This window comes from Cloeon dipterum, chromosome 2 (assembly GCF_949628265.1).
Source record: "Cloeon dipterum chromosome 2, ieCloDipt1.1, whole genome shotgun sequence".
NCBI classification, from domain to species: domain Eukaryota; kingdom Metazoa; phylum Arthropoda; class Insecta; order Ephemeroptera; family Baetidae; genus Cloeon; species Cloeon dipterum.
This window is the reverse complement of record NC_088787.1, coordinates 9,354,410-9,378,348: the sequence shown is the minus strand read 5'-3', so window position 1 is coordinate 9,378,348 and position 23,939 is coordinate 9,354,410. Positions and strand designations below refer to the sequence as shown.

The window sequence follows — 23,939 nt, the reverse complement described above, 5'->3', positions numbered from 1 at the left end:
GAAATAAATCAGCTGAAAGGAGCACGTTGCGGGAGATTATCTCTTCGTCTCATTCATCCGTCCAATTTCCTTTCCGCCGGTGCGCACTGAATAGACGGCTTTTTGAAACTGCCTAGCTGCATGCGCTCCCCGGCCGTTCCGATTCTGGGCGCAGATTATTTACAACACGACGCGCGCATATGAGTAGTTCTGTCCGCTGAATTCATTCAGCAAACTTTTCCACAGCGCACGCACGCACTCACGAAAAATTGCAGGTTGTCCTAGCCTCGGGAGTTCGAGAGCGAATATTAGCATAATGCAGATGGAGAGGAAGCAGATACAGAAATCCTTGAGCAACAAGCCCGAGTCATTCACACCGAATATCTCTGCGCCGAGCAGATGAGAAAACGTCAGCAATAAATAAAACTGCACTGCAATTACTCAAAACGAGAAGGACACGAAAGAGGTCGAGTAGCCGGGCCTATAAAACTTTGAGCGAGCAATTTGCATGGAAAATAGCGCGTAATTATATTGCCTAAAATTGTACCAATTTAAAATTAAGGCCTGCTCTCTCTGTGAAATTTAGACAATCGACAGTAGTTTTTTTTTGGTATAGACCTGCCCAAATCATACTGGATAAAACCGACAAGCATATCTCATGACGATGACCTGCTTAAAATTGATCTGTTTTGTGCAAGTTTAAAAATTATTAATTTAAATTTATTACATTTCTCCAAAAATTGTATAGCTGTTAAACAGGAAAATAAATACGCAAGATAAAATAGGAATTTATTTTTAATTTCATTCTTTTTAAAATCCGGCTCATTCTTTATGCCAAACACTCTATTATAGTTAAATTTGAATTTAAATAATAATTTTTATACATTTAAATTTACTCTAATTTTGGGAATAAGCAGCAGTTTTCCAAATAAACATTAATATTTATGAAAAAGACGGATCAAGCAGCAAGCACTATCTCCCTATTTGAAATCACGTTTTATTTCACAAGTAGGGAAAGTTTCCCTATAATTTGCACACCATTTAATAGTTCGTGACGACGAAAACAAAAATGGGATAAAAGCTGTTAAACTTTTCGAAATATTGAGCAACAAGCAGTGAAATTTAATTAATTCATGATCCTAATTTGATTTCTACCAATTTTAAAAATAAATAATTACAAATTGCTAAAGCAAAATACGCTTTTCAATGGGCGATTAAATTAAAAGAGTTTAAAATGTCAAAAGATTACAAAATATTATATTTTAAAAAATTTCTATAAAAAATCTAGCCGTCTAAAACTGCATAAATAAAGAGAAAAAATTGACTCAGATAAAGCAAGAAAAATCCATCGTTTTGCAGCAATTCTTGCAAGTAAGTTTTATTCGACTGCTTTAAAGAGAACTAAGCGACGGTGGCTACTGTAAAGTAAATCCTCTTGCCGAGAGTGCGGATCGAGCGGCGCAAACGGCCAGAGGGGGAGTTGTCAAAAGAGTGCTGAAAAGCGATTTATTAGCCTGATTGTTGCGATATTTCAAGAGCACACTCGGCTCCAAGAGTGAATCTGTTGTTGTCAAGCAGCAAAAGTGAAGGTCAGTCCCCTGAAGGTGTATTACTTGCTGCAAAAATACAAACCGGCGCACAGGGAAAACAGCCAACGAGAGACACTTACTCTTCTAGCCTATTTAGGTAACGTGGATTTTTCTATTTATTTGCAAAACTAGATTTAATTTATCTGAGGACAAGATCTGTAAAATAAGACTTCACTTATATTAATATCCTAATACCGGCTTTCATGCAAATTTATAAATTAAATAGTAATTTTATGTTAAAATTTAAAGAAAATATAATAGAATTTAATTATTTGAATATCAACAGTTTATATATTAATTTAATATTTATTTAAAAAAATGTAAAAAAGTAAACAAAGCATTTTTTTGCAATATTTCAGTTTAAAAATTATTATATTTTTTTTTGTTATATCAAAGACAAGTAGCAAAACTAGACGGCAAACTCAAAAATATTTAACCCGAGAGCTATAATCTGATTAAGAGAGAGACCAGTTTTTGCGCCGAAAGCGGATTACCAGTGAAAGACTGACTAATCAAGAAAATCCATCGCAGCCAGCCTGCAGGGCCGCTGATTGAGCCATAAAAGTACGAGGCTGAATAAAGCGCAAACCGCACGCAATTGAAATCCGAGTCGGTTTCAAAATTTCACGAGCTGCGCGCATCACGAACAACGCGATTCGCAGTTTTTTGTCCCACGTCATTCCATCGACTCTGCAATTTTATTAAATAATGCAGCTCAGAGCAGTAATGAAAGGCAATTAGCGAAAAATCGTTTCTGGGAAATGGGATTGGATTTCTACGCCCCGGAAGTGTTTTTTTTTTGTGGAGCTTAATTAGACTAGTTTGCATAGCAATTGGATAATGGATTGTTACTGTGCAAAATTAACTTGAAATGAGATTTTTCTAGGAATAAATTTGACTACAAATTAACACTGACATGCGTTCTAGGACCAAAATACTTGCTTATTAAAATAATTAGACAAATAATGCTAATTAAATTCATTTTTAACAGGCAGAGAATAATAAGTATACATGAATCAAATTATTTCTTGGAATTAAAATATTTAGATGCATTATGAATCACGCAAACCCCAAATTTAAAAAAGAAAAAGAAAAATTGGTCGAGAATTTGAATTTTATAAAAATTAAATGACGTTATCTAAGATTTTCGGCCTTGACACAAGGAAAAACTTGTTCGTCAGAGGTCAGAGAGTAGTTATTTTCAAATAAATAACATTGAACTCTTAATTTAGCACACCATTTATTTTGGGGTAATCGACTTTAAACAATGTATGAATTTTATCTCAGATTTCTCCAAACTAAAGTACTGTAAAAAAATATAAAAACTGTTTTTTGCGTTATTTTAAACATACCTGGTGATTTTTTTTACAGGCAATAAATTAATGACGTGTTTTTTGTGACTAAATAAATTAAAAATCAGACTTTAGCTCTGCTGAACAACAGTAAAATTACTTTTGTATCTAAAAATACTGCCTGCAGGGCCAAAAAAGCAGCTGTAAGGAACGAGAGCGTGTGATATTAATTTTATTTTACACATTTTTTTAATTTTTTAACCTCCCATTCCTTATTTCATTTGCCTATATTGTAAAATCTATTTCATAAATAAATTAGAATCATGAAACCTAAAAATGCAGGCTACATTTTAGTGGATCGAGGCCGAAGGGTAAGCGCAATTAGTTTCTAATCTCGGCGTTTTAAGGCCGACGAGGGCAGAGTTGCGAAAAAATCTTTCTGATTTTGACCCTAGCAATGATATCATCAAAAGTGCATGGAGCTCTCTTGGGCAGATAAAATTTGCGCACATGTTCGAATGTGAAGCAGTTAATACATATATGTGTGTGCCAGACAGCAGCAGCAGCCGTCTCGAAGTAGATAAGCTAACGGAAAATGAGCTTTTGGACCGTTCTCACACCATGCACACATACACGCATTTATTATGAGTTTCATATCAAGTGCACATCAAAGTCAGGATAAAAAATGATGCGAGCAGTGCACCAGAGATTGCTGACCTTAAACCTCAAAATGATGATTTCACTGATCGGCGGTGCATTTATATAGAAATCTGAAAGAGCGAGCGCAAGCCAAGCTTGAAAGTAGAAGCAGCGATTGAAACTTTTGATTGTGAATTTACAACTATATAGTTCATGAAATTTTACGCACCTCAAATAAGTGGAATGAAGACTGTACGCAATTTAGCTTTCCTCTCACAAGTAAAATTATACTGAGTAAAAGTGGATTCATACAGAGCTACAATAAGTATCTGATCAAGTAGTTATTAGTTTTGACAATTTATCGTCCTGAGGAAATGATTCCAATATTAATATTAAAATTTTCTTTAAAATTCACAGCGTTTGACCGCATTTTCTTGCCTAATTTTGTTTCCTCTCAAAGCAGATCTATCCATAAAGTGTTTGATACTTTTTGGAGAAATTTTTATTGTGAAATAAAATGAGAATTCAAGAAGGGAGACAGTCGTCACCATTTGCAAATCGTGATGACTTTGCAGCCACTTTTTTGAAAAATTCACAAGGTAATTTTGTCTCTAATTGAATTATTGGGGTTATTTAGTTTATGCATGAGTGACGACACTGACGACGATATTCCAAGTAGCATGAATCCTTTTTTATATGGATGTTTAATTTTGACTGTTATTTTACTAAAAAAAAAAAACTGAAAAGTATTAAAAAATCGAATTAGGGAGATACTATATTTTATTAAAAATCAGAATTGAAATTAATTTTCTCCAAAATGTTTGCTTTCGGAAAAAAACCAATAGACACTGATGCTATTTAATAGTTAACAAATTTCTCAAATAAAAAAACGTTTCAATTTAGATGTTATTGGCCGAAACCAATAATAATTAATTTTGAACATTTGTGTTGCTCACCAACCAAGACGTTAATTAGGGTTTTTTGTGAAATTTAGCAAAGTTTATCTCCAATATGTAAAATATTGAAATCAGTACCGAGGAACAGTTAAATTTCTAATTTTACCACTTTTCTCGAAAATTTAAACGGTTTTCCTATTAATTTTTCGCTTGATTTCTATCTCTCTCATCGCGATCTATCCTACGGTGTGCGAATTATGAGCAAAATTTCTCTTCTGGCGAAATAAATCATGATTATCAATAAGGAGACAGTGCGCGCCGCTTGATTAACATGCAAACTTTTCAGCTGATTATCTAAAAACGGCAACCTGGGAATTATTTTAAACTTTATTTCCTAATTTTTAGAAAGTAAAATTTATAAAGGGTTTAATTCTTTAGCTTTACTTTAATTAGGCATCTGTTAAAAATTTATCAATCCACGCATTATAAAAACTTGAGAAATAAATATTCTCTCAATTTTTAACACTAAGAGGCTCGTAATCCCACATTTCACCCCAATTTTATAAAAAAAACTGCATGACATTTATTTTGGACCTTATGTAAAGCACACCAGGATGAAAACTCAAAGGTTTGAGACCGTATCACTTTGTCACTCTCGGAAAAGACCCATATTTTAAACGAGTTTCAAATGGAGTCGTTCCCAACCATTTTTTTTTCAATGTCTCAAGAAATCTCGGCCCTGCCACAATCGAATTTCACTGAGGCAAAAAGTGAGTCATGTTGTGAACGTTTCCCACGCGCAAAGCCGGGCAAAAAAACGGCAGACACGCAAATATGGCAAAAATTTCGAGCTGCCATACCGAGAAAAGCCGCACGAAAGCAGCGGCGGTGGCGGCGGCCATCCGTTTCTGCTTGAGGTAGGTTTTCTGCAACCTTTTGGCTCGACTACTCCCTCGGCCGCTTCTTGGCCCGGTGTCTGCACGCATACGCGATCAAGTGTCAACAAAGTACAATTTCACCCGGCGGCCGGCGGGCAGGCAGGCAGGCAGGCGCTTTCAGCCCAGCTGCATAATACCCGCGTTCACGTGCACTAGGCCCATCTCGTGCCCTCTCTTTTGATCAATAATGCAGCCGAATGCCTCTCTCGCTCTCCACAGTCAGTCCATCTCGGCCGGCCGCTGCATCGGAAACTCGTAATGATTTTTTTGCAATCACCTGAATACTTTTTTTATATTATTTTGTGTCTGGTCGAAAAAAGTAATTTTCTAATTTACCCCTCAATTCAATAACATTTTGAGTTTTCATAGCTTTTTTTCTGTGTTGCCAATGCAAAGACTCGTCCCTTACAATTAAGTTGAAGCCAAATTTTATTTAATTAGCACCGTAATTTTTTAAGAAAAGTGGCTGCAAAGTTAGAATGCTTTTCAAATGGTAAGGACTGTCTCCTTACTTGAAATCCTATTTTATTTATCAAAAAAGAGTTTTCCTAAAAGGTTTCACACGCTGTTGGACAGATCTCGACGAGAGGAATCGAAATCTGCCAGGAAAATGTGGTCAAGCGCTGGAAATTTTGGAGAAAATTTGAAATTTTACAACAATCAAGAACAAATTATCCATCGACCAACTACTTATTGCATCCAACAATTCAAATGATTTTCAATTGTTGTCATGTAAAGGGAAAGTCTGTTCCTCTGTGTCTACCTTTTCAATCAGGACCTAGAAAATTTAAAATTTCAGATTTTTTACCAAATTTTTCGAAAGTTAAAACTATTTAGGCTTGATTTGAAGTCCTTATTTAATCGTGATCTAACCAATGACGTGCAAATTGTGTGGCAAATTTTTTCTGGTGAAACACATCATGATTTTCACTAGGGATTCAGCTCACGCCGATTGATTTGCGTGCAAACTTTGGAGCCAATTTCCTCAGAAATTTAAACGGCATATCCTGTGCAAATTTAGCACTATCCCAAACTTAAGAGAAAGTTACTGGTAAAATTAAATAAAAAAAATATGCTGTAGATCCACTTTAAAACACCAAAATTCATTGCAATGTTTTCATAGTCATAAAAGAAAAAGAAAGTACAGAAATAAATTAGATTATAGTTATATGGTGCTCCCATTTCATCTCATTATTATAGCTCTCTGATTTAGATTACGAACGAGCCTTTTCGGATTAACCTATACAGACTGTGATTTACGTAAAGAGCGTCCTTGCCCAACACCCTGGAGCAAAGACAGGAATAAAAATGAGATAATTTTAATAAAATCGGAACAGTACTGCTGCAAACTTTAAATTTTGTGTTGTCTTGAAAGCTTAAATTTCATAATCTAAATATATTTTCGAGTAGTTTAGAAATCCATAAATATGCAGAGATTTAAAAGTTAAGCCAGATTTTATTTAAATTAATTGTTATTGCAAAGATTTCCTCTGGTATTTCGTAATCAATTAAAATTACCGGGCACCGAAAAGTATTTATGGAGCGTGTACAGTTTCACTTTCGCACAGACCATTTCCTCTCTGCATCACTGAATTTAACATCAATTGCAGATTCGTGCTAAACGCAATTATGTGATTACCGCAATTAGGTCGTAAACCCCTTCCTTATACAAAAAAAAAGGTGAGGAATTGTATGAGAACGACGCTTTTCAAGCTCTCGGGCGGCTTGCTATGCATCAAACAGATGAAAAAATAAATAATCTCGTCATTCTCATCTGCGGCGGCTGCAATAAGAAGTCATCGCGATGAGACACAAAGAAATGAAAGACTACTCTTCTATTTACTAATTGTCTGCACTCTGCACTCTGAGACTCGTCGTCGGTGAATCCGTACAAGACAGACTTTGAAGAGAGCAACTGTCGACAAGTATTAAATTCAGCTGACAGCAAAGTCGGCTTTTTACAAACTTTTGTTGGCAGCAATTAAATTCGCAGTTGCATCCGCCTGCTGAATACAAAATAACAGCGGCTTTTTAATTAAGCACCGTGACCTGCCACTGCGTTTTGTTCCACACTGAAATTTATAGCGCATAACTCCCTTGTCCGAAGTCAACTGCAGTTTACACACTGCTTTAATTTTTCGCTCTACATTCTCCCTCCCATATATATTTAAATGCAAAATACCTCTCTCATGCGGTTGGGCGGAGTTATTTAAAATCGCATTAGGAAATTCCATTCCAGAAATAGCACAAGTTTTAAGTGAATGTTTTTTTTAATAAATTTCTTCTTCTATAAAAAGAAGTGGATTGTGGTAGTAAAATTACATATAATTTATTGAATATAAAACTCACAACAAGTAAATAATTCCGGGCTGACAGATTTGTAAATTTCAAATGGTTCCAGAACACAATTTTAGACAAATTTTTCCCGTTCGCGCTGGAGCAGGTTGTGAAATTTAATGTTTAGACCGATAATGAATGAAAATGATACTAATTTAAAGGGAAATTTCTTAGTTGGATGTGAAAATATTCCTTCAACGCGTTTTTAACATCTTTCTTCGTTTTCAAACTCGTGAATATTGAAAATCAACCATAAATTAGAATCTTTACTCTCCGAACTCCTTTATAGATAAAAAATTTTGGCATATGAAGTAGGAAAATATAAAGTAGACTTATTGAAGACAAAATTGTTTACCCAAACCTGAACAAAAAATTCAGACGGTTTGTTAATGTACCCTATGCTATAAATAGTGGAATAAAAAATAGGTAATTAAGTCGATTGGAAAGCCAATAAGAAACCCAACTCTATACTTTGTGCGATGATAAATTATAATTTTTACAGGTATTTTATTAATCACCATTGGCTAAAAGAGACATTACAAGTTTCGGAGGAAACCCAATACTTCCAAACAACATTAAAATTATTTTCCACAGATTTAATGACTTATAGCGATGGTTTAATTTTGGTCCAAATTTGGAAGTATTTCATTTTCAAAATTTCGATTTAATAAAGGACACATTTTTGCGACCAGAAATTGATGGTTTATTATTTTTTAAAAGTTTTAAATTAAATATTTTGAAGTTCAGGAAAATAATTTGGAAATTATTTCACATTTTGGAAAAGTTGCTATTTGAAAACTAGTGATTTGACTCTGAGATTTCTGTAATCAACCCCGGTAAAACAAACTAAATTAAAAAAATAATAACCTATTAAGAACGATGATATGTTTTTATTGAAATAGTTTGACTTTCGTGTTCTTGAGATGCATTTTATTTAATTATTTCCTCTGTAATATGACATGTTTGTATTGATGCAATTTAATTAATTCAACAGTAATTAATTAGTAAGATACTTAATTAATTTAATTAGTTAAAAGTCCTTGACTTTTATCTTCGTGTTATTCATTAATGTAGAGTTCTATCGTAAAAATCATAATTTTATGCTAAATGAATTTAGACGAATGCTTAAAAATACACTGATCCAAATCTGTGCAGTGTAAATTGAGTAAATCCAGCGAATTCCCACAAATGATCTTGTCCTGTCGGTGTGATTGTCAGCAAACGACAGGCGCAGCATTGACATGTGTGTGACTTCTGACGGCTGCAACCCGCGACTGTCGTTCACAATAGCTTTTAAAACCTCGTGTGCGGATTTTGACAGGCATGTTGAGCAGTTGAGCCACAATTATTTTCCTCAATGCCGCGCGCTGACAAAGGAGAGAAAATCGGAACGACCGAGAGCAGAGAAAAATCACACATCCTCCTCAGGGCAGGACGAGTAATTTTCCTGGAATTTCACTAGCTCTCAGTCCTGTTTGTACAGTTACGAAAATTTTAACGCGGGCTGCATCATTTTCACCGCGAAGAGCGGAGAAAAGTACGTCCGTTTGTCATTCTCACACCGCGTGTGATAAAGGGAGTTATAGTTGTATTTATTTAATTGTATATAAACGTGTTTGTTTACTTTTGATGACGATCAATCAGTGCTCTGCGAGAGAAGAGCAAACATGCTGACAAAGACGGACTAACAGCTGGGAACGAGTTCGGATGAAGGAGGAAAAGTTCTGAATTCATCGGAAAACCCCTCAGGACAATCAATTGAATGCAAAATAAAACTGCGTGATTCAAATTTTAGATTTTTAATGATTTTTTTTTGTTTTCTGACGAAAATAAAATTTTGTGGTGCGCAGCATTTTTATCGCGATATGGTCAGAGCAAACAGCAAACAAACGGACTGTGAAGGGGGATGCGTAAATACTCAAATTCACTGTGGAAAAACCCTCTAGAACAATCGATTGAAGCAAAACAAGAGAAAAAGAGCTGATAATACAGTTTATCCTCTCTAAATTATATTGCAATTTCGGATTTTTTTTTAATTAAATTTTATAATTTAAAAAATTAACTCAAATTGACCTCAAATTAGGACTCATGAGCAAAAATATGAAAAACAAACAAAAATCACGTGGAATATAAAGAGATTTAACTGACAGTAAGATGAGAGATGAATAGAAATTTACCAAAAATTTGTTCAGAAGAGTTTAATTTAAATACAAAATTAAAATTTTACTAAAACTCCTCATTTTGAACATTCATATAATACAAAATAATCAAAACATTGGTTGCACAATTTTTGGAATTTATTTCAATCCTGCTTAAAAATCTAATTTAATCCAAAATAAATTTTCCAATTGAAATCTTAAGATCAAATTAAACATTTTATCAAAATAAAACTACTTACTCTTCTTGCAAGGGTCGATGTCGATGTCCTCAGAGATGCGGTGTCCGGTGTTGACGAGCGCGAGCGCCTGCTGCACGCTCAGCTCGGCGGCCGCCTGCACGGCCAGCGCGGCCAGGGCGGCCAGCACGAGCCGCATGCTCTCCAGCTTCCTTTTCTCCTGCGGCTGCCTGATCTTTCTCTTCTGTGTGTGTGTGTGTGTGTGTCTGCGGGACGGCTCGCGGACCGCGTTGCGCACGCCGACGACAGACACCGCCGACTGCCGCCGCTCGCGGCCCGCCAGCGGTGGTGGGGTGGCTCTCCCTCCGACCCACCAACCAACCGACCGCCCCAGCCACGCGCCTCCGGCCGCCCCCGCGGCGGCAGCACCGTCCGTGTAGAGGTCGCCGACGCACCTTTGCGTTCGTTGCTGTCTCCTAAGGATTCAATTTTTGCATATTGTATTTTTCTTTCATATTTCTTTCAAGATTTTTCGATTAAATAAATTCTTGGTGTAAAAAACCGGTAGTAATAGCTCTGCACCTCTTTTATTTTTATATCTTTTCGACAAACCAAGTCTTGTTGGTCTATGCGCCCTTATATAATTATCTTGTATTATTATAATAGGTTTTATATTTTTTTAATGTTAATAACTTAATAAAAAAATAATCATTCTTATATTGTTTGCTGAATACGTTCAGAAAAATATAATTTTTATAGATTTTATAATATAACCGATTTAACATTCAATTTGCAGTGTTGAGTGTAGAAAACTTTCCTTAAGAAATATCATAAATGACAGTAATTTCAATTTTATTTTTATTTTTGCGTGGAATTTCCAAATTATAAGTTCTAAAGAAAAATAAATTTATTTATTTGCGATAAAGCGGTTTTCGATGTACGCATTTAAACAGTTCCCTATTTTGATTTTGTTCTCCAAAACAGCAGGGGGTAAGATGTGCGATAAAATTGGTTCCCACTGCGCAGATCCAAGATGGCGTCTGAATGAGGGAAACAAAAAGTTCTCTTTGGATTACCGTACGAGTGTCAAGAGTTTGTTTTTACAATCTAAAAGACACAATTAGTCCACAAGTAATGCAAATTACGTCACAATATTGACGAAAATTTGGTTCTTTTCGCGTAATTTTACGTGACCGTTTTTTCGCGCCATACTCCACCCGACACCATATCTGCGCGTCGCGCAAATCTGGTCCCCGCTGCTCCAAAAGAAGAAATAATTGCAAGTATTATAGCCCTTTTGGTGGTACAACTGTCCTTCTATTTTCTCTCCAACATTAAAAAATAATTCAGGTGCAAGAGCGACTGATTAAAACACTTGAGTGGAGATTGAAGCCGTTTTATTAGAAAAACAAATAACGTAACAAAATAATGAATTGAATACTAAAGAGATAGCAGTAGAGCAAAGTCACACGGAATGAAATACGAATAAATTCACCCGTTTCGGATGGGCAGCAACACTTTTCCGACACAAACACGCGTTTACGACTAGATTGAAATGCTTCGGCGAGTGGCGGCATGTATGTATATGCACTACCGTCACTTCCTCTTCTTCCTCTCCTTGGCCGTGACCTGCTGCTCCTGCTCCTCCTCACTGTCCTCGTCGTCATCAACAACGTCCACCAGGTCGACGACCACGCTCCTCGGGAACCAGCCGCGCAGCCGCCACTTCTCCTTGAAGCCGTTGTCGGCGGGCAGTTCGAGCTCGCCGAAGAGCCAGTGCTTCTTCCACCTGGTGACCAGCACGATGCTGCCCTGGCGTAGCCGCAGCCGCGGCTCGTCGCTGTACGGCGGACAGAAGAAGGTGTAGAAGCCGTGCGTCACCGGCAGCCACGACCCTGAGTACGAGCGGATCACCTCGTACTTGCGAGCGCGCTGACGTTTCTCCTGCTTTTGCAACAGTTGCTCTACCTGCAGAAATAAGAACAGAAAAATTAATCTGTTATTTTTATTTTTTGACTCAATGTGAAGATATTGAAATTAAATTATTCGAAAAATTCATTGGGAACAGAAATTAAAACAAATTTTTGGCGTCATTTTGATAGAATATGTAAAATACAAGAAAAATGCAGGAGGGTACTGGTAAATAAATATTATTATTAAATAAAGCAAAGGGAAATTGAGAAATTTCAGTCCTCATTTTTTCTGGATACACAATTTTTTAATAATCAAATGTAAAATAGTATTTAGCTTTACTACCAGGTAGTAAAAATAAATATAAGAAAATAAAAAATAGGAAAAACAATTTTGAATAGGGCAGCGATTGCGGCCGTCAAAAAGTAAACATTGCAGCGCAATATTTTTTCCCATTATATTCATCCTGAAAATCCTTTTTTCATGAATTTTAATTTAAAAATTAGGGTGCTTATAGGACAAAGACTAACCAATAAATCGTCCTTGTCCCGGCAAAATTGCGCAACGTTCAACAAACATCCAAATTTTCATTGTCTAATTGATTATTGACCTTTTCTTGCAACAAGGAAATTCGCGTTTGGTTGCTGAAAGTTACGCAATTTTGCCGGGACCAGGACGAAATCATGTTTTGCGTCAGTTTAGTTTTCATCATTTGATTACAGTGTAATCGAGTTATTTTGGAAATATTTAAAATTGAGAAACGTGCGTAGCGCGATTTTAAAAGGCAATTAAAAAAAAATCAAGAGGATGTTAGATTACCAAAATATGAGTTACCGTAAATGTATATTGGTCGCAGCCTTCCACAACAGGCCAATTGATTCCGTCACCGTAAGGCTCACAGGTCAGAGTCACCACCTGAGAGTAAATATTTATGATCAATTTTAATCAAATAAGAACTTAGACTATCAATTTACCTGTCTGAAATTTCGCCAAATTCCCAAATTGTAAGGATAAACAAAGGGTGTCTTCTTGCTTCCGCTGTGCAATCGACGATATTTTGCCTTCTCTAGGATCCAGTCTTCAATGGCAGTCTGGTTGCGGATTATTGCTCTCATCTGTTAATTTAAATTCGTTTTAGATTTCAATTGGAATTTTCAGGAATATTTTGGGCTTGCCTGGAAATAGAGAAGCATTCCAACAGCCAAAACAACGCCGATGGAAAGTCCGAGGCAGAAAACACAGCCAACTAAGCCGTAAAGTGTAAAAGTGATAATGGGACCTGAGCCGATTCCATAATATTCGTATCTCACCTAGGAAAAATAGAAATATCTTTTAGTTTGAGCTATAATTTAAATCATTGATGAATGAATGTTTATATTTTCCAACATTTCAAAAATAAATAAAAAACACGACCATATTCCAACTGTGTAAAATTTTAATAAAAAAAAGGATGCTAGGCTGGCTCACCGATTTCCCTTATAAAAATGAGTTAAAATTCATTTCATGTGACAGGTTTTCTCAAATATCTTAGTTTTGAAACAGCAAATAAAAAAACACACTGAAATTCACTTAACAAACTATGAAATAATAATTATTGCTGCAATATTGACAAAATAATTTAATTACGTTAAAATTGTTTTGTGGATCTAACAACATAAAAATAAAAGTGGATTTATAACAGCAATATAACCAATAAAATCCGAATTTTTGTCATTTGCTAATTTGCTGGTCAAACACATAAACCAGAAATTAAAATGCCTATTTTTATTTTAAAAAACTTGCATGCTAAAAAATACTAAAAAAATTAAATTAAAAAAAAGACAATATTTTACTCACTCTGTGCAGTGCGTGATAGAGAGTGCAGATGAGTACAATTGAGGCGTGCATGCATCCGAGGACGGCGTAGAAGAGGAATGCAGCAAAGTGGCCGTGGTTGCGGTGACCGACGCAGTTGTTGATCCACGGACAGTGGTGGTCCATCTTGGTGACGCAGCGGTTGCACTTGCGGCAGTGGTGAGATCTCGGCGCCTTGAACCCGCCGCACACATTGCACTCTTGAAGGAACTTTGCGTCGCTCTCCTTGTCCTTCAAAACAGGCAAAAATTAGTTTTATTTAGGACTCTCATCATGTTTCAAGGTTGAATTTTCAGGACTGTTAAATGGAGGAAATATTATTTGAAATTTTTTTAAATTTATTTACAAAAATAAAAAGTAAATCCAATTAAATTTGGCGCAAAATCAGGGCCGGACAGGCCTATCTGGCTCAGTGTGCCCCCTTGACCCTGCCAAAGCTGTCAGTTATTTGCGCCCAGGGTTGCATTATTTGCTAACCACCCGGTTTTTTCACCACTAGTTTTTAACGTTTTTTTACCAATTTCTCGCGCAAGAATTGCAAGAAATGAATTTATTCCATTTTTTTTTACTGTGAAAATCTAAAATTTCGGTCGGAGTGCTCAAAATTTCCCCTACTGTGATGATATTTTCTTTTAAATTGCTATTTTTCTGCCTCAATTTCTCCAAAAGTTTATCTCTGATCATTTTTTAAGTCGAGGTCATGAGCTAATAATTAGAAAATTATTGAAAAAAGGGGTGAAAACATTCCCTGCAAAAAAAAACTGGCAAAAAGGGAAAAAACGCATTTTACCACTGCAATGCATTTTTTATTCAGGTTTTTTGCAACCCTGTTTGCGCCCCCAAACCATTAAAAAATTTAAACGAAACTTTGAAAGCGTTAAACTGAATTTCTTGCATCCAAATTTAAGTAGATTGATGCTGGGTAATAATTGAAAATTATTTGAATTGTTTGATGCAATAAGCAGTTAATCGTTAAACAATTAGCAACAATCAAAAAGGACCTTACTACAGTGGAAATTCAAATTTTTCAAATTTTCTCCAAAATTTCCAGCGCTTGACCACATTTTCTTGGAAGATTTCGATACCTCTCGTCGAAATCTGTTCGACTGAGTATGAAACCTTTAAGGGAAACTCCTTGTTGTGAATTAATAACAGATTTCAAGTAAGGAGACAGCATGCAACATTGCAGCCATTTTTCTAAAAATTTAAAGAGCTCCTTAGATAAATTTTGGCTTCAACTGAATCCTAAGGGTTTAGTTCATGCATTGGCAACAAGGATTTTCCAGGTTTTTGCAGTATAAATCCTCTTTAAAACCCATAAACCCCCCTCCAACAAAAAACGTGATGTAATTATACTCCAAAGAGGTGCGCCTCCTTGAAGCCAGATGCCCCAGTCTAGTGCTGCGCAAAATATTACACATTTTCGGTGTCAAAATCGAGAAAAAAATCTAAGTGTTTTATTTAAGCTGTCATTAGCGCCTAACTTTAAGTGGCACGTGCATTTGAAACCAATGAAAAATTGATGAACCCTGCGGTTAGGGCCATTTTCGTCTTAATTTTTTAGTGGAAACAGGGGTTCATGGGAATGTGGCACCCCTATAACATTTATTATAATGAAAAGTGGAGCTCACTGGACACCATCCGAGAGGCAGATAGCCTGGTCCCACGTAGATTGCGTTGAGAAAGTTGTACATGGTGAGTCCGCTGAGCAGGAGGAAGAGGCCGAGCTGGAGGGCGCCGCCGGCCGACGTCTCCGGCGGCCACCACATGCGGCTGCAGTACACCGTCATGTAGATGATGCTCTTGATGATGGCTGCAAGGGGCAGAGACACTCGTTAGGTCGTTCGGGGCAAGCGCAATTAAGTGGCCTAGAAACGGCCGCGCGCAAGTGGGCCATTCTCAGCCGACTGACGACTGACTCACCCAGGGCTGCCAGAGGGCCCCAGTGGCAGATCCTCTTCAGGGGACCCACGCACATCGCGCTGCCGCGGGAGAGACGGCCGAAAGGGTCAGCAGGTCGGCGACACCGGCATCGGGACCCGAAATCCTATTTGATTTGGCGCCAGCACGGACGGAATTCCTCAAGAGTGTTTGTGTTGTATGCACCGTGTGCTCAGCTGCTTCTGCTATATGCGGTTAGTAACTGAATGACATTGCAATTTTAACCGGTTACCTTGGCAACGACCACTAATAACCGGCGCGATCAGTGCGTTCGCAGAGCCTCTGGTAAATTTTTGCTACCCGAAAATTCCCGGGGGTAAATTAATTATTTACGGGTTGAGAACGAGTGCTTAGTATTTTCAAAATTCTGGATTAATTTTGACTTGCGGTAGTAAGGATTTCAAAATAATTAGCCATTTTATAATAATATTTAAAAAAAAAATAAACTTTTACCTCAGCAGACAGGGCTCACGCAGTCTGATATGTTAGGTTTAACTTCTTGCAAAGCAGTACAAATTCACAATTATCTAGTTTTTTAGTACCGGTTATTTCTTGGCTGTCAAGCTATAGGGGTGTTTCATGAAGAGCGGCATAGCGTACAACCGAACTAAATGAATTGAATAAGCAACGCGTTTTCCGTGTCTACGCGATCAATCTTTACGAGGTGTTTCCACCGTCTTGAAAATATAGGCAAAACCACGTGTACCACACACCAGCTTAAAGCTTAAGCAATAGGTTTCATTGGTGCATAATCTCAGGGTTTTGTTTTATAGCCGTCAAGGAAAAAGTTTGAAAACTATTTTATTTTATCTGTGCTGACTGGCTGAGCCATCAATAATTCCTTGTTATTCTGCTTAAAACGGTACATAGCCAAAATTGTTAGAATCTATGTTTTATATCTTTTGTTTTAAATTTATATTTCCATTAGTGGAATATTTAAAGGAAAATTCAGGTCAAAACCAACTTTTAAAATTTCCATAACTCCTTTTTTTAATTTTAATACATGAATATTTCGCAATTATTGCATAAAGCATACGACAATCAAGATATAAATGATTAAATTTGTAAGATTGTTATTTAGTATACAAGAAGTCAATTTTTTCTTGGATGTCTTTGATTTTTAACCTTATTATTATAACTTGTGACAAGACTGCCGACACCACCACCCTGGTCTGATCCTTGGGAAGGCCACTGCTGAAATCCTTGACTGTCACTCGGAGTTGACGGCGGTGTTGGCCTGCAACGCGCAAAAAAACGAAAAAATATTGTGTTTTGCAGTGCTGCGGAATATAGTTACATGTTTCTTGTCATGCTATGCTCTTGATTTATCTGCAACGGCGACGAATAAACAGGTTGTGCGGTGGTTCCAGGTAACTAAAAATAAATTAATTCAAAATTATCAGTATAATTAGTTTTCCCCATTTTTCCCATCTTTTTTTTAAGAATTTATATTATTTTTGCGTTCCGTAAAAAGAGAACGAAATGTATTAAGCAGTGAAGAAATTTTAATCTATAAGGTGACGAATTATTACATTTTACAAGTACATTGACAGTAGTAACTCTCATATTTCATGTGTTACTTCGTTTTTGGTAATTAAATTTGTAATTCACTGTGGACTATGCCTGCAGTAAATGAGACTTTATGTTAAATGGATCTTCGATGTACATAAACTAAAGCAAGAATTATTAAACAAAAAGTATAAGCCACAAAGCTGGGAGATAATTTTAGACACACTATACTTTTGAAAGTAAATACGTTGTGTAATAATTATGTAATATACAAACGTTGTTTTGTGGGGAGCAATATGATTTTATGAATTTTACAATGCGAAGATCGTTACACTGACATTTGGGTACATTTGCCTGCTGTGGTAGTTTCCTGTTTCATCACCGGAGATCACCTCAAATGGTTCCATTGCTTCATCTGCAGGATCCACTTGCTCAGCATTCGCTTGGTACTGAAATTAAAACAACCATATATTAGCTATCAGCATTAATGAAAGAAAAGGAAATATCTCTTTATCTGTATAGCGCAAATAGTTTTTTCTAGACTCACGGAATTCTGCGGAGCTGCCATCTGCTGATTGTGAGCTCTTCTTGTTTCATTTAATATTTCAACGATTGACATATTTGGAAAATATTTGGCCTTCATTACACACAAATTTACAATCTGGGAGTACACCTCTCCTGCAATTAATGAAAATAACTAAATTAGCAACACCACACAGTCAGACACGTACCTAGTGTGAGGAAGTTGAAGGAGCTTAGCAAATCGTCATATGCCTTGCACAGTAACCTGTCAGAATAACCGAAATAGTAGAGTTCTTTCCCAGCATAGCTGGCTGCCAACCACTGGATGCACATTTTTAATTCGACGTCACCCTATAAAAAATTGCAAAATTAAAATATGCGAGTTAAGATATTAAAATTAATATTATTTGAACCATTATATTATTCTAAAGGCAATTTTACTGGAGATCAAAGGGGCATTCTAACTCATTTATTTTTTTCTATTAATAATCGTATTATATTAAATGCAAATTGCCACTGATTTAAAAAAAGCTTCTACAATATATTAGATTGTGACTTTTTCAACTCAATAGCCCTCTGTGAAATTAATGCCTTAATGAAATAAAGATTATATAATTGTCTAGAACATATTTTCTTAGTATTAAACTAAAACAATGTATATAAAATTCGTAAAAAAATAATAATAATATATAGGTGAAAACTTTGAATCTAGCTCTTCTAAGATATTATTAATGCTGCCGCATTCTGACAAAAATATTAAAAAATTAAATAAATAATTGTTATTGCTAACCCCAAATGCTCCACAGCCCCAATTTCCACTCGCGATGTTCATCTGTCCCGGGCAGTTGGAGAATCCGACGTAGGCCTTGAGCAGCTCCCTATCCACCGCCTGCTTGGAGTACTGCTGGTACTTAGGTCCGTGGACACCCGACTCGTGGAAGTTGATGGCGTCGATCGCGATGATGGTTTTTGATTTCTTCTCCTTCTCTAGGTTCGTAACCGGCCCGGCAAACTTGAACGTTTTGCCGTAACCCGTGTATTTTGCGTATGGAGCGGCGCCTTCGATCACGATGGCCTCGTTGTCTGCCATGTAATTTTTGAAAATCATCGCGGACACGATCAGCTCCGGACACGTAATGAACTTGATTTCTTCCTGCACACATCCATTGCTCATAACTCCTCCTCCGATGCTCCTGAAAATGACATAGTAATTAAATTGTAGCAGATTAAACTATATCATTAATTAATGAATATCAAACAAATTATATATTTATGAATTGGTTTCTGTTTTACCTGATATTAAATTTTTATCGCAGTCTTGAAATATTTTTTTAAGTCATAATTCAATAAATTTAACACAAAAATTTATACTCATGTTTACATACTTGTTTGCGAAATCAACCTGAGCCAGTTCTTTGTCACAGTCGAACATGTTGCTCTTTTCAAAAATGAAATTTCCCATTTTATCTCCACATTCCTCCCATTTTGGAATCCTTTCCACACGACAGAGTTTGAACGTCACCATCTCATCTGAAAATATATACTTATTTAGTAAAGAAGTCTAATTTTAAGAGCTTATTTATAGTCTTTTACCGAGATTGGGAGAAATGTTGCTGGAAGTGACCTGGCGGAAGTACTCTAAAAGGCACTTCAGCTTTTCCACTTTTGAGTTTTCATCGCCGCTTGTGCTGCGGTAGAGCCTGTGTGTCGAATGGCATAATTTATATAATTATCAAGAGTTAACACTTTCACTTCAGTCTAACCTGCAGAAGTTCAGAGGTTCGCCAGGATTTGCAAAATTGCAGAAGAATCCGTTTGCCATCATCCGAGCAATGTCCCTTTTGGTCATCAAGAATTCGTCGGCTCCTCTTCGTTGCACATACGTCTCAAATCTTTCGGCGCCAGCCTCTTTGGCCAGACGCAAGATTTTAGGAACCAGGTCTCCTAGTACGTTGGGGTGATCAAACTAACAATGAGGTAACATGCGGAGTCAAGAAAAATTTTAAATTGGTTTAATAGCTATACAAACCTCTTTAATAGCGTGGTTAAGGTTTTGGAAACTATCTCTTATGCAGCTTGGTACCCTCGACTTTATAAATAATTCCAGTTGTTCAAATGATTCAAATGAATCCCAATTTTTCAGTTGCACCGACATGTTGCCAGCAGACTAGAGTTTAAACAGAGATAATTACTAACTTTTTTCTATAAATTTGCTTAGGTAGATCGATTTGAAAGTTCAAAAATGCGCACTCTATAGTTAAAAGAAAAAGAATAATTTTCTTACTGCGGTTGATGCAATGTTTTACGGTGATAACGGAGTGAGACTTTTAGAACGAACCTTGGTGAGACTTAATCTATCGAATGCACGAGTTGTATGGTAACTGCGAATATATGTTGGCTGCCTTTTGCTTTAAAGCAAGCAAAAGTCTAAGGCACGAGTTAAAGTCTATGAACCTTTTGCGGAGTTGAAATTGCGCGATATGCTGCTACTGATCTAATCTTTTGAAAATGTTTTGATGAGAGATAGAGAGATAGCGCAAAATTTACTGAGCGCTAAAAAGAGCAGTGTGCATTAAAATATTTTCAAAATATAACTTTTAAACGCAAATTATACAAATGTTAAACCTGGATTCAATTTGCTTCATCACACGCAATAGATTAAAATTATTGAACAAAACAGTAAACAGATAATTATATTTAATTATTCCATTTCTTAAGGTAATATATGCTGGGATTGTTTTACGCCTTAACAGAAAATTAACAGATTCCTGCTTAGAAAAATATTTTCAGGGGGGTCTAGTATATACAATAAAATATTTTCACTGTAATTTTAGGTGAACATTTTGACGGGGAATAAGCAAACTACCGTCTTAAAAATCGTTTTTTGAATTATAATTCATATTTATCTAATTATTGTCTAATAAATTTACAAATTTCCCTCTAAAACATATATATTCCACATTTTTTCGGAAGTAAACAAAAAAAATGAAATAAGCAAGTTAATCGACAAAACTGTTTCCATTAAATCAATTTTTAGACAAAATAAAATGCGTTTTTATAAAATATAGGTTGATCGTGTTCAATTAAATATTGAATTTATTGGATATATCACAATTAATACATATAAACTCTTATATAGAAGGTCTAAATTAAATAAATCTGCTATTAATCCCAATAATTTAATAGCATTGTTTTTAGCATTTCCTCATGTGCAAAAGAGAAGTAAAGATTATTGGTGTAAAGTCCTAACTCAATAAACGTCAATTATTTTGGTACTTTTCCCTTGTTTAGTTTCTTTATCTGGTGTTCATTCGATGATAAATAGGGATCAAGTCGTTTCCGCTGGTTGTTTGGCTGACTTGACGTGAGACAATTATGTTTTTTATTTGCAGTTGAACCCACTTGGGGCAGATAAGCATGACTATTTTGCACTTCATAATTCGCCTCAGCACAACGCAGGTGATCTTCCACGGCAATCTACAAAGAAAAAACTGTCGAATAATTGCTGAATATTTTTGCTCCAGAAACTCTACTCACAGCAAGTGACACGCCGGTACGCACAAGAGAAGGCTGTAAATTTATAAGTTTGCTGTTTTAATAATATATACATATTTAATTTGTTTTTATTTACCTGATTGGCGCTGCTTCCTCCAAGCCAAAAACTGCGGCACATGTGGGTGGCCACGGAAAAAGCGACGAATGCCTAAAAAAGCGTATTTAAAACATATTCATGGTTCAAATAAAATTTTTATCTCTCACCCAAAATATCAATTTCGTGAGACGTTTAACTATGCTTGAATCATTGGATAGCAGCAAGTTGTAAGCCTCGCCTGCAGCAGAAACATTGCATTTAAACAAACTTAATGAATTTGATCAGATATTTTGGTACAAACCGATCCTCATCCCAGAAAATGTATGCTGGACCTTTTCAAAGGTCTCCTTCAGGTTTGAATCATTGTAGCTGAAGTAGCACAGCTTCTTATTCGCCATTGAAGCAGCAATCCATTGAATTTTCATTTTTAACTCCGGATTTCCCTAAAAATTATTTAATTAGCAGAAATGGACAATATGAAATTTAGAGAAAAAGGGTAAGAACGAAAATATTTTGCTGATCTATTTATCTTATCGGGAAAATAAGAATTTTTTAAAACAAACCCTGAAAGCTCCGCAGCCCCAGTTTCCAGTGGCAATCCAGTTTTTCGGGCAGTGCACAAAGCCGGTGTACGCCTTGAGCAGTTCCCTGTCAATGCACTCCTTCCTAAACTGCATCTTAGGTTCAATCCTGGAGAAGTCCATCGCGTCAATAGCGACGACCACTTTGGACTCTTCCGGCTTCCTGGCGCCCCCGGCGTGCTTGAAGGTGCTCGCGTAGCCGGTGAAGGCGGAAAAGGGCGTCGCGCCCGTCATGATTAGGGCCTCGTTAATCCTCAGGTCGTCGCAGAAGGCTTTCGCCACGATCAGCTCTGGACATGTGATGAACTTTATCTCCTCTTGAACGCAGCCGTTGCCCAAAACGCCACCACCAATCCTCCTGAAAAGATTTTTTTAGATGTGTTCCTAATTCTATTAATCACCTTTTATAATTTTATCAAATTATTTGGCATCTTATATATGTTCTAAACAATTTTGGTATTTATAACGAATGATAGAGGGAAGTGCTCTAGACTAATAATATTGCTTCTTATTTTAATGTAAAATCAAGAGGGCCGAATTTTTAGGTGTTTCACGTATTGTATTTAATAAAAATATATTAAACCAATGAAAAATACTTTCTAATTTAATTAGAGAACTTCTTTAATGATTAAATCATGTGAAAATAAAATTTCGTTAGGATTTTTTGATTTTTAAATAAATTTTGAAGTAATTATACCTAACTAACTATTTTGTACTATCTTTTTTAAGTTTTATATATTATACCGGCCTTTCTCTATTTTATCAATAAGACTTTATTTGATTTTTTTCTGGTTTTTCCCTAATTTAAATTTACTGCGTTAATGTATACACGTGCATTTATATAATAAACAATTTTCCCTTTTCCTCCTCCTAAATAAAAACTCACTTGTTTGCAAAATCCACTTCAGCCATGTATTCTGGACAATCAAACATGCTGTCCTTTGTGTTTATGGCAAATTCAGTGAGGTAAGCACGAGACGAATGCCACTTTGGTGCTTCTCTTGTGACAACTCTTTCGAAAGTTACTTTTTCTGCAAGAATTTAAAAATTAATATTTAATAAAAAAAATATCCTAAATTTTACCTGACATTGAGCTGACGCCGGATTTTGTTGCAGTGACTATCTTAAAGTAATGAATCAGACACTTCAGCTTTTCAATTTTTGTAGCATCTCTATGGCCATGAGCGAAGAGCCTAAAATTAAAAACCAAAATTCATCTCATAATTTTTTACAGTTTTGATTTACTATACCGATCAAAATTTACGTTGGATGCAAGGCCGCGGAATCTGCCGCAGAAAGCGTTGGCTAATATTTGCGAGATTTTTTCTTTGCTAAACTCCATTTGCGCTTGTTGACCCGCAACAAGTCTGCCAGAAAACGGAGTCTCCTCGAGTTTCTTCGCCAGGTCTATGATTTTAGGAATCAAAACATCGAGGAATAGTGTCTGATCAGTCGGCTGCAACTAAACTCGAGTTATATTGCTTAAAATCTTAATATAGAGATATTAAAACGCATACACTGTAGAAATATTGCTCCAAAACTGTGAAGTCCTGTGATGCGTTCTCCGCATCTTGGCAAGACGAAAGAAATAGCTTTAAGCCATCTATAGACTCGATATCACTCCACGATTTCAGCATTTTCAACTAAAAGTAAAAAAAACAATTGATTTTTGGTGTATTTTTCAACAATTTCTTTTAATGTAGAAACTATTCTTCTATTTGCTAAAATCAATATTAAAATCATTTACTTACTTAGACCTTGGCGCAGCAAAACGTTTGAAAGCAGGTTGATTTGTGCTGCTTGCTGCTTGTGGTGCGTGCCCCACTATTTTCAGCTCAACGGCAGAAAGTCTACGACATTCGCTCTTCGTTATGCTACCTCTAATCGCTGTGGGTGGGGGCCAATTACGCACTACATTCACGCATCATCGCGTATTACTAAATTTTTATCCAAACATAGTTTTGACAATAATATAGAAAAAAAATTGAATATATATTTTTTAATTACAACTGAAGCAGCGAAAC

At 36.1% G+C, this 23,939-nt stretch overlaps 4 protein-coding genes across 7 annotated transcripts in view; all 4 read right to left on the bottom strand.

The window, feature by feature from the left end:
- The window catches only part of tok (tolkin), a 34,863-nt gene extending 24,427 nt beyond the window's left edge, over positions 1–10,436 (bottom strand). The window contains exon 1 of the mRNA XM_065478195.1: positions 10,069–10,436. Coding sequence (XP_065334267.1) covers positions 10,069–10,204 — 136 coding nt within the window. The 5' untranslated portion in view covers positions 10,205–10,436. The remainder of the gene's footprint in view (positions 1–10,068) is intronic.
- Positions 10,437–11,385: 949 nt separating this feature from the next.
- On the bottom strand, positions 11,386–15,903 carry LOC135936470 (palmitoyltransferase ZDHHC6). The gene is made up of 7 exons (XM_065479285.1): positions 15,694–15,903; positions 15,402–15,583; positions 13,753–14,001; positions 13,092–13,226; positions 12,891–13,031; positions 12,751–12,831; positions 11,386–11,973 (listed from the first exon to the last, which is right to left on the bottom strand). The coding sequence occupies exons 1-7, from the start codon at positions 15,746–15,748 to the stop codon at positions 11,602–11,604; spliced, it is 1,215 nt and encodes a 404-aa protein (XP_065335357.1). The 5' UTR covers positions 15,749–15,903; the 3' UTR covers positions 11,386–11,601.
- A 786-nt stretch (positions 15,904–16,689) lies between these two features.
- LOC135936469 (poly(ADP-ribose) glycohydrolase-like) lies at positions 16,690–20,181 on the bottom strand. The gene is made up of 11 exons (XM_065479284.1): positions 20,027–20,181; positions 19,772–19,909; positions 19,506–19,708; positions 19,336–19,442; positions 19,128–19,272; positions 18,533–18,935; positions 17,952–18,093; positions 17,768–17,898; positions 17,559–17,669; positions 17,009–17,085; positions 16,690–16,948 (listed from the first exon to the last, which is right to left on the bottom strand). The coding sequence occupies exons 2-11, from the start codon at positions 19,895–19,897 to the stop codon at positions 16,804–16,806; spliced, it is 1,590 nt and encodes a 529-aa protein (XP_065335356.1). The 5' UTR covers positions 19,898–19,909; positions 20,027–20,181; the 3' UTR covers positions 16,690–16,803.
- Positions 20,182–20,908: 727 nt separating this feature from the next.
- On the bottom strand, positions 20,909–23,727 carry LOC135937208 (uncharacterized). 4 transcript variants are annotated; one of them, XM_065480307.1, is made up of 11 exons: positions 23,667–23,727; positions 23,433–23,558; positions 23,166–23,377; positions 22,999–23,108; positions 22,802–22,946; positions 21,898–22,273; positions 21,636–21,777; positions 21,502–21,572; positions 21,374–21,445; positions 21,280–21,312; positions 20,909–21,233 (listed from the first exon to the last, which is right to left on the bottom strand). In XM_065480307.1, exons 2-11 carry the CDS (start codon positions 23,550–23,552, stop codon positions 21,039–21,041), a joined length of 1,476 nt encoding a protein of 491 aa, XP_065336379.1. In that variant the 5' UTR covers positions 23,553–23,558; positions 23,667–23,727; the 3' UTR covers positions 20,909–21,038. The 4 variants fall into 4 exon arrangements, with proteins under 4 accessions (XP_065336379.1, XP_065336378.1, XP_065336381.1 ...); XM_065480306.1 differs by having other exon boundaries at positions 20,909–21,219; XM_065480309.1 differs by having other exon boundaries at positions 21,050–21,219; positions 21,280–21,331.
- Between the last annotated feature and the right edge of the window lie 212 nt (positions 23,728–23,939).

Coding starts and splice junctions, on each gene's coding strand:
- LOC135937208 (XM_065480306.1), bottom strand. CDS start 23,552: ATGCTGAAATCGTGGAGTGATATCGAGTCTATAGATGGCTTAAAGCTA. Junction 22,274..22,801: donor GAAGTGGATTTTGCAAACAA/GTGAGTTTTTAT, acceptor AAATCTTTTCAG/GAGGATTGGTGGTGGCGTTT. Junction 21,313..21,373: donor GAGGAAGCAGCGCCAATCAG/GTAAATAAAAAC, acceptor ATAAATTTACAG/CCTTCTCTTGTGCGTACCGG.
- LOC135936469 (XM_065479284.1), bottom strand. CDS start 19,897: ATGTCGGTGCAACTGAAAAATTGGGATTCATTTGAATCATTTGAACAA. Junction 17,670..17,767: donor TGGCAGCTCCGCAGAATTCC/GTGAGTCTAGAA, acceptor TTTTAATTTCAG/TACCAAGCGAATGCTGAGCA. Junction 16,949..17,008: donor CATAGCATGACAAGAAACAT/GTAACTATATTC, acceptor TGCGCGTTGCAG/GCCAACACCGCCGTCAACTC.
- LOC135936470 (XM_065479285.1), bottom strand. CDS start 15,748: ATGTGCGTGGGTCCCCTGAAGAGGATCTGCCACTGGGGCCCTCTGGCA. Junction 15,584..15,693: donor GGGCCCTCTGGCAGCCCTGG/GTGAGTCAGTCG, acceptor TGCCCCTTGCAG/CCATCATCAAGAGCATCATC. Junction 11,974..12,750: donor GCGACCAATATACATTTACG/GTAACTCATATT, acceptor TTATTTCTGCAG/GTAGAGCAACTGTTGCAAAA.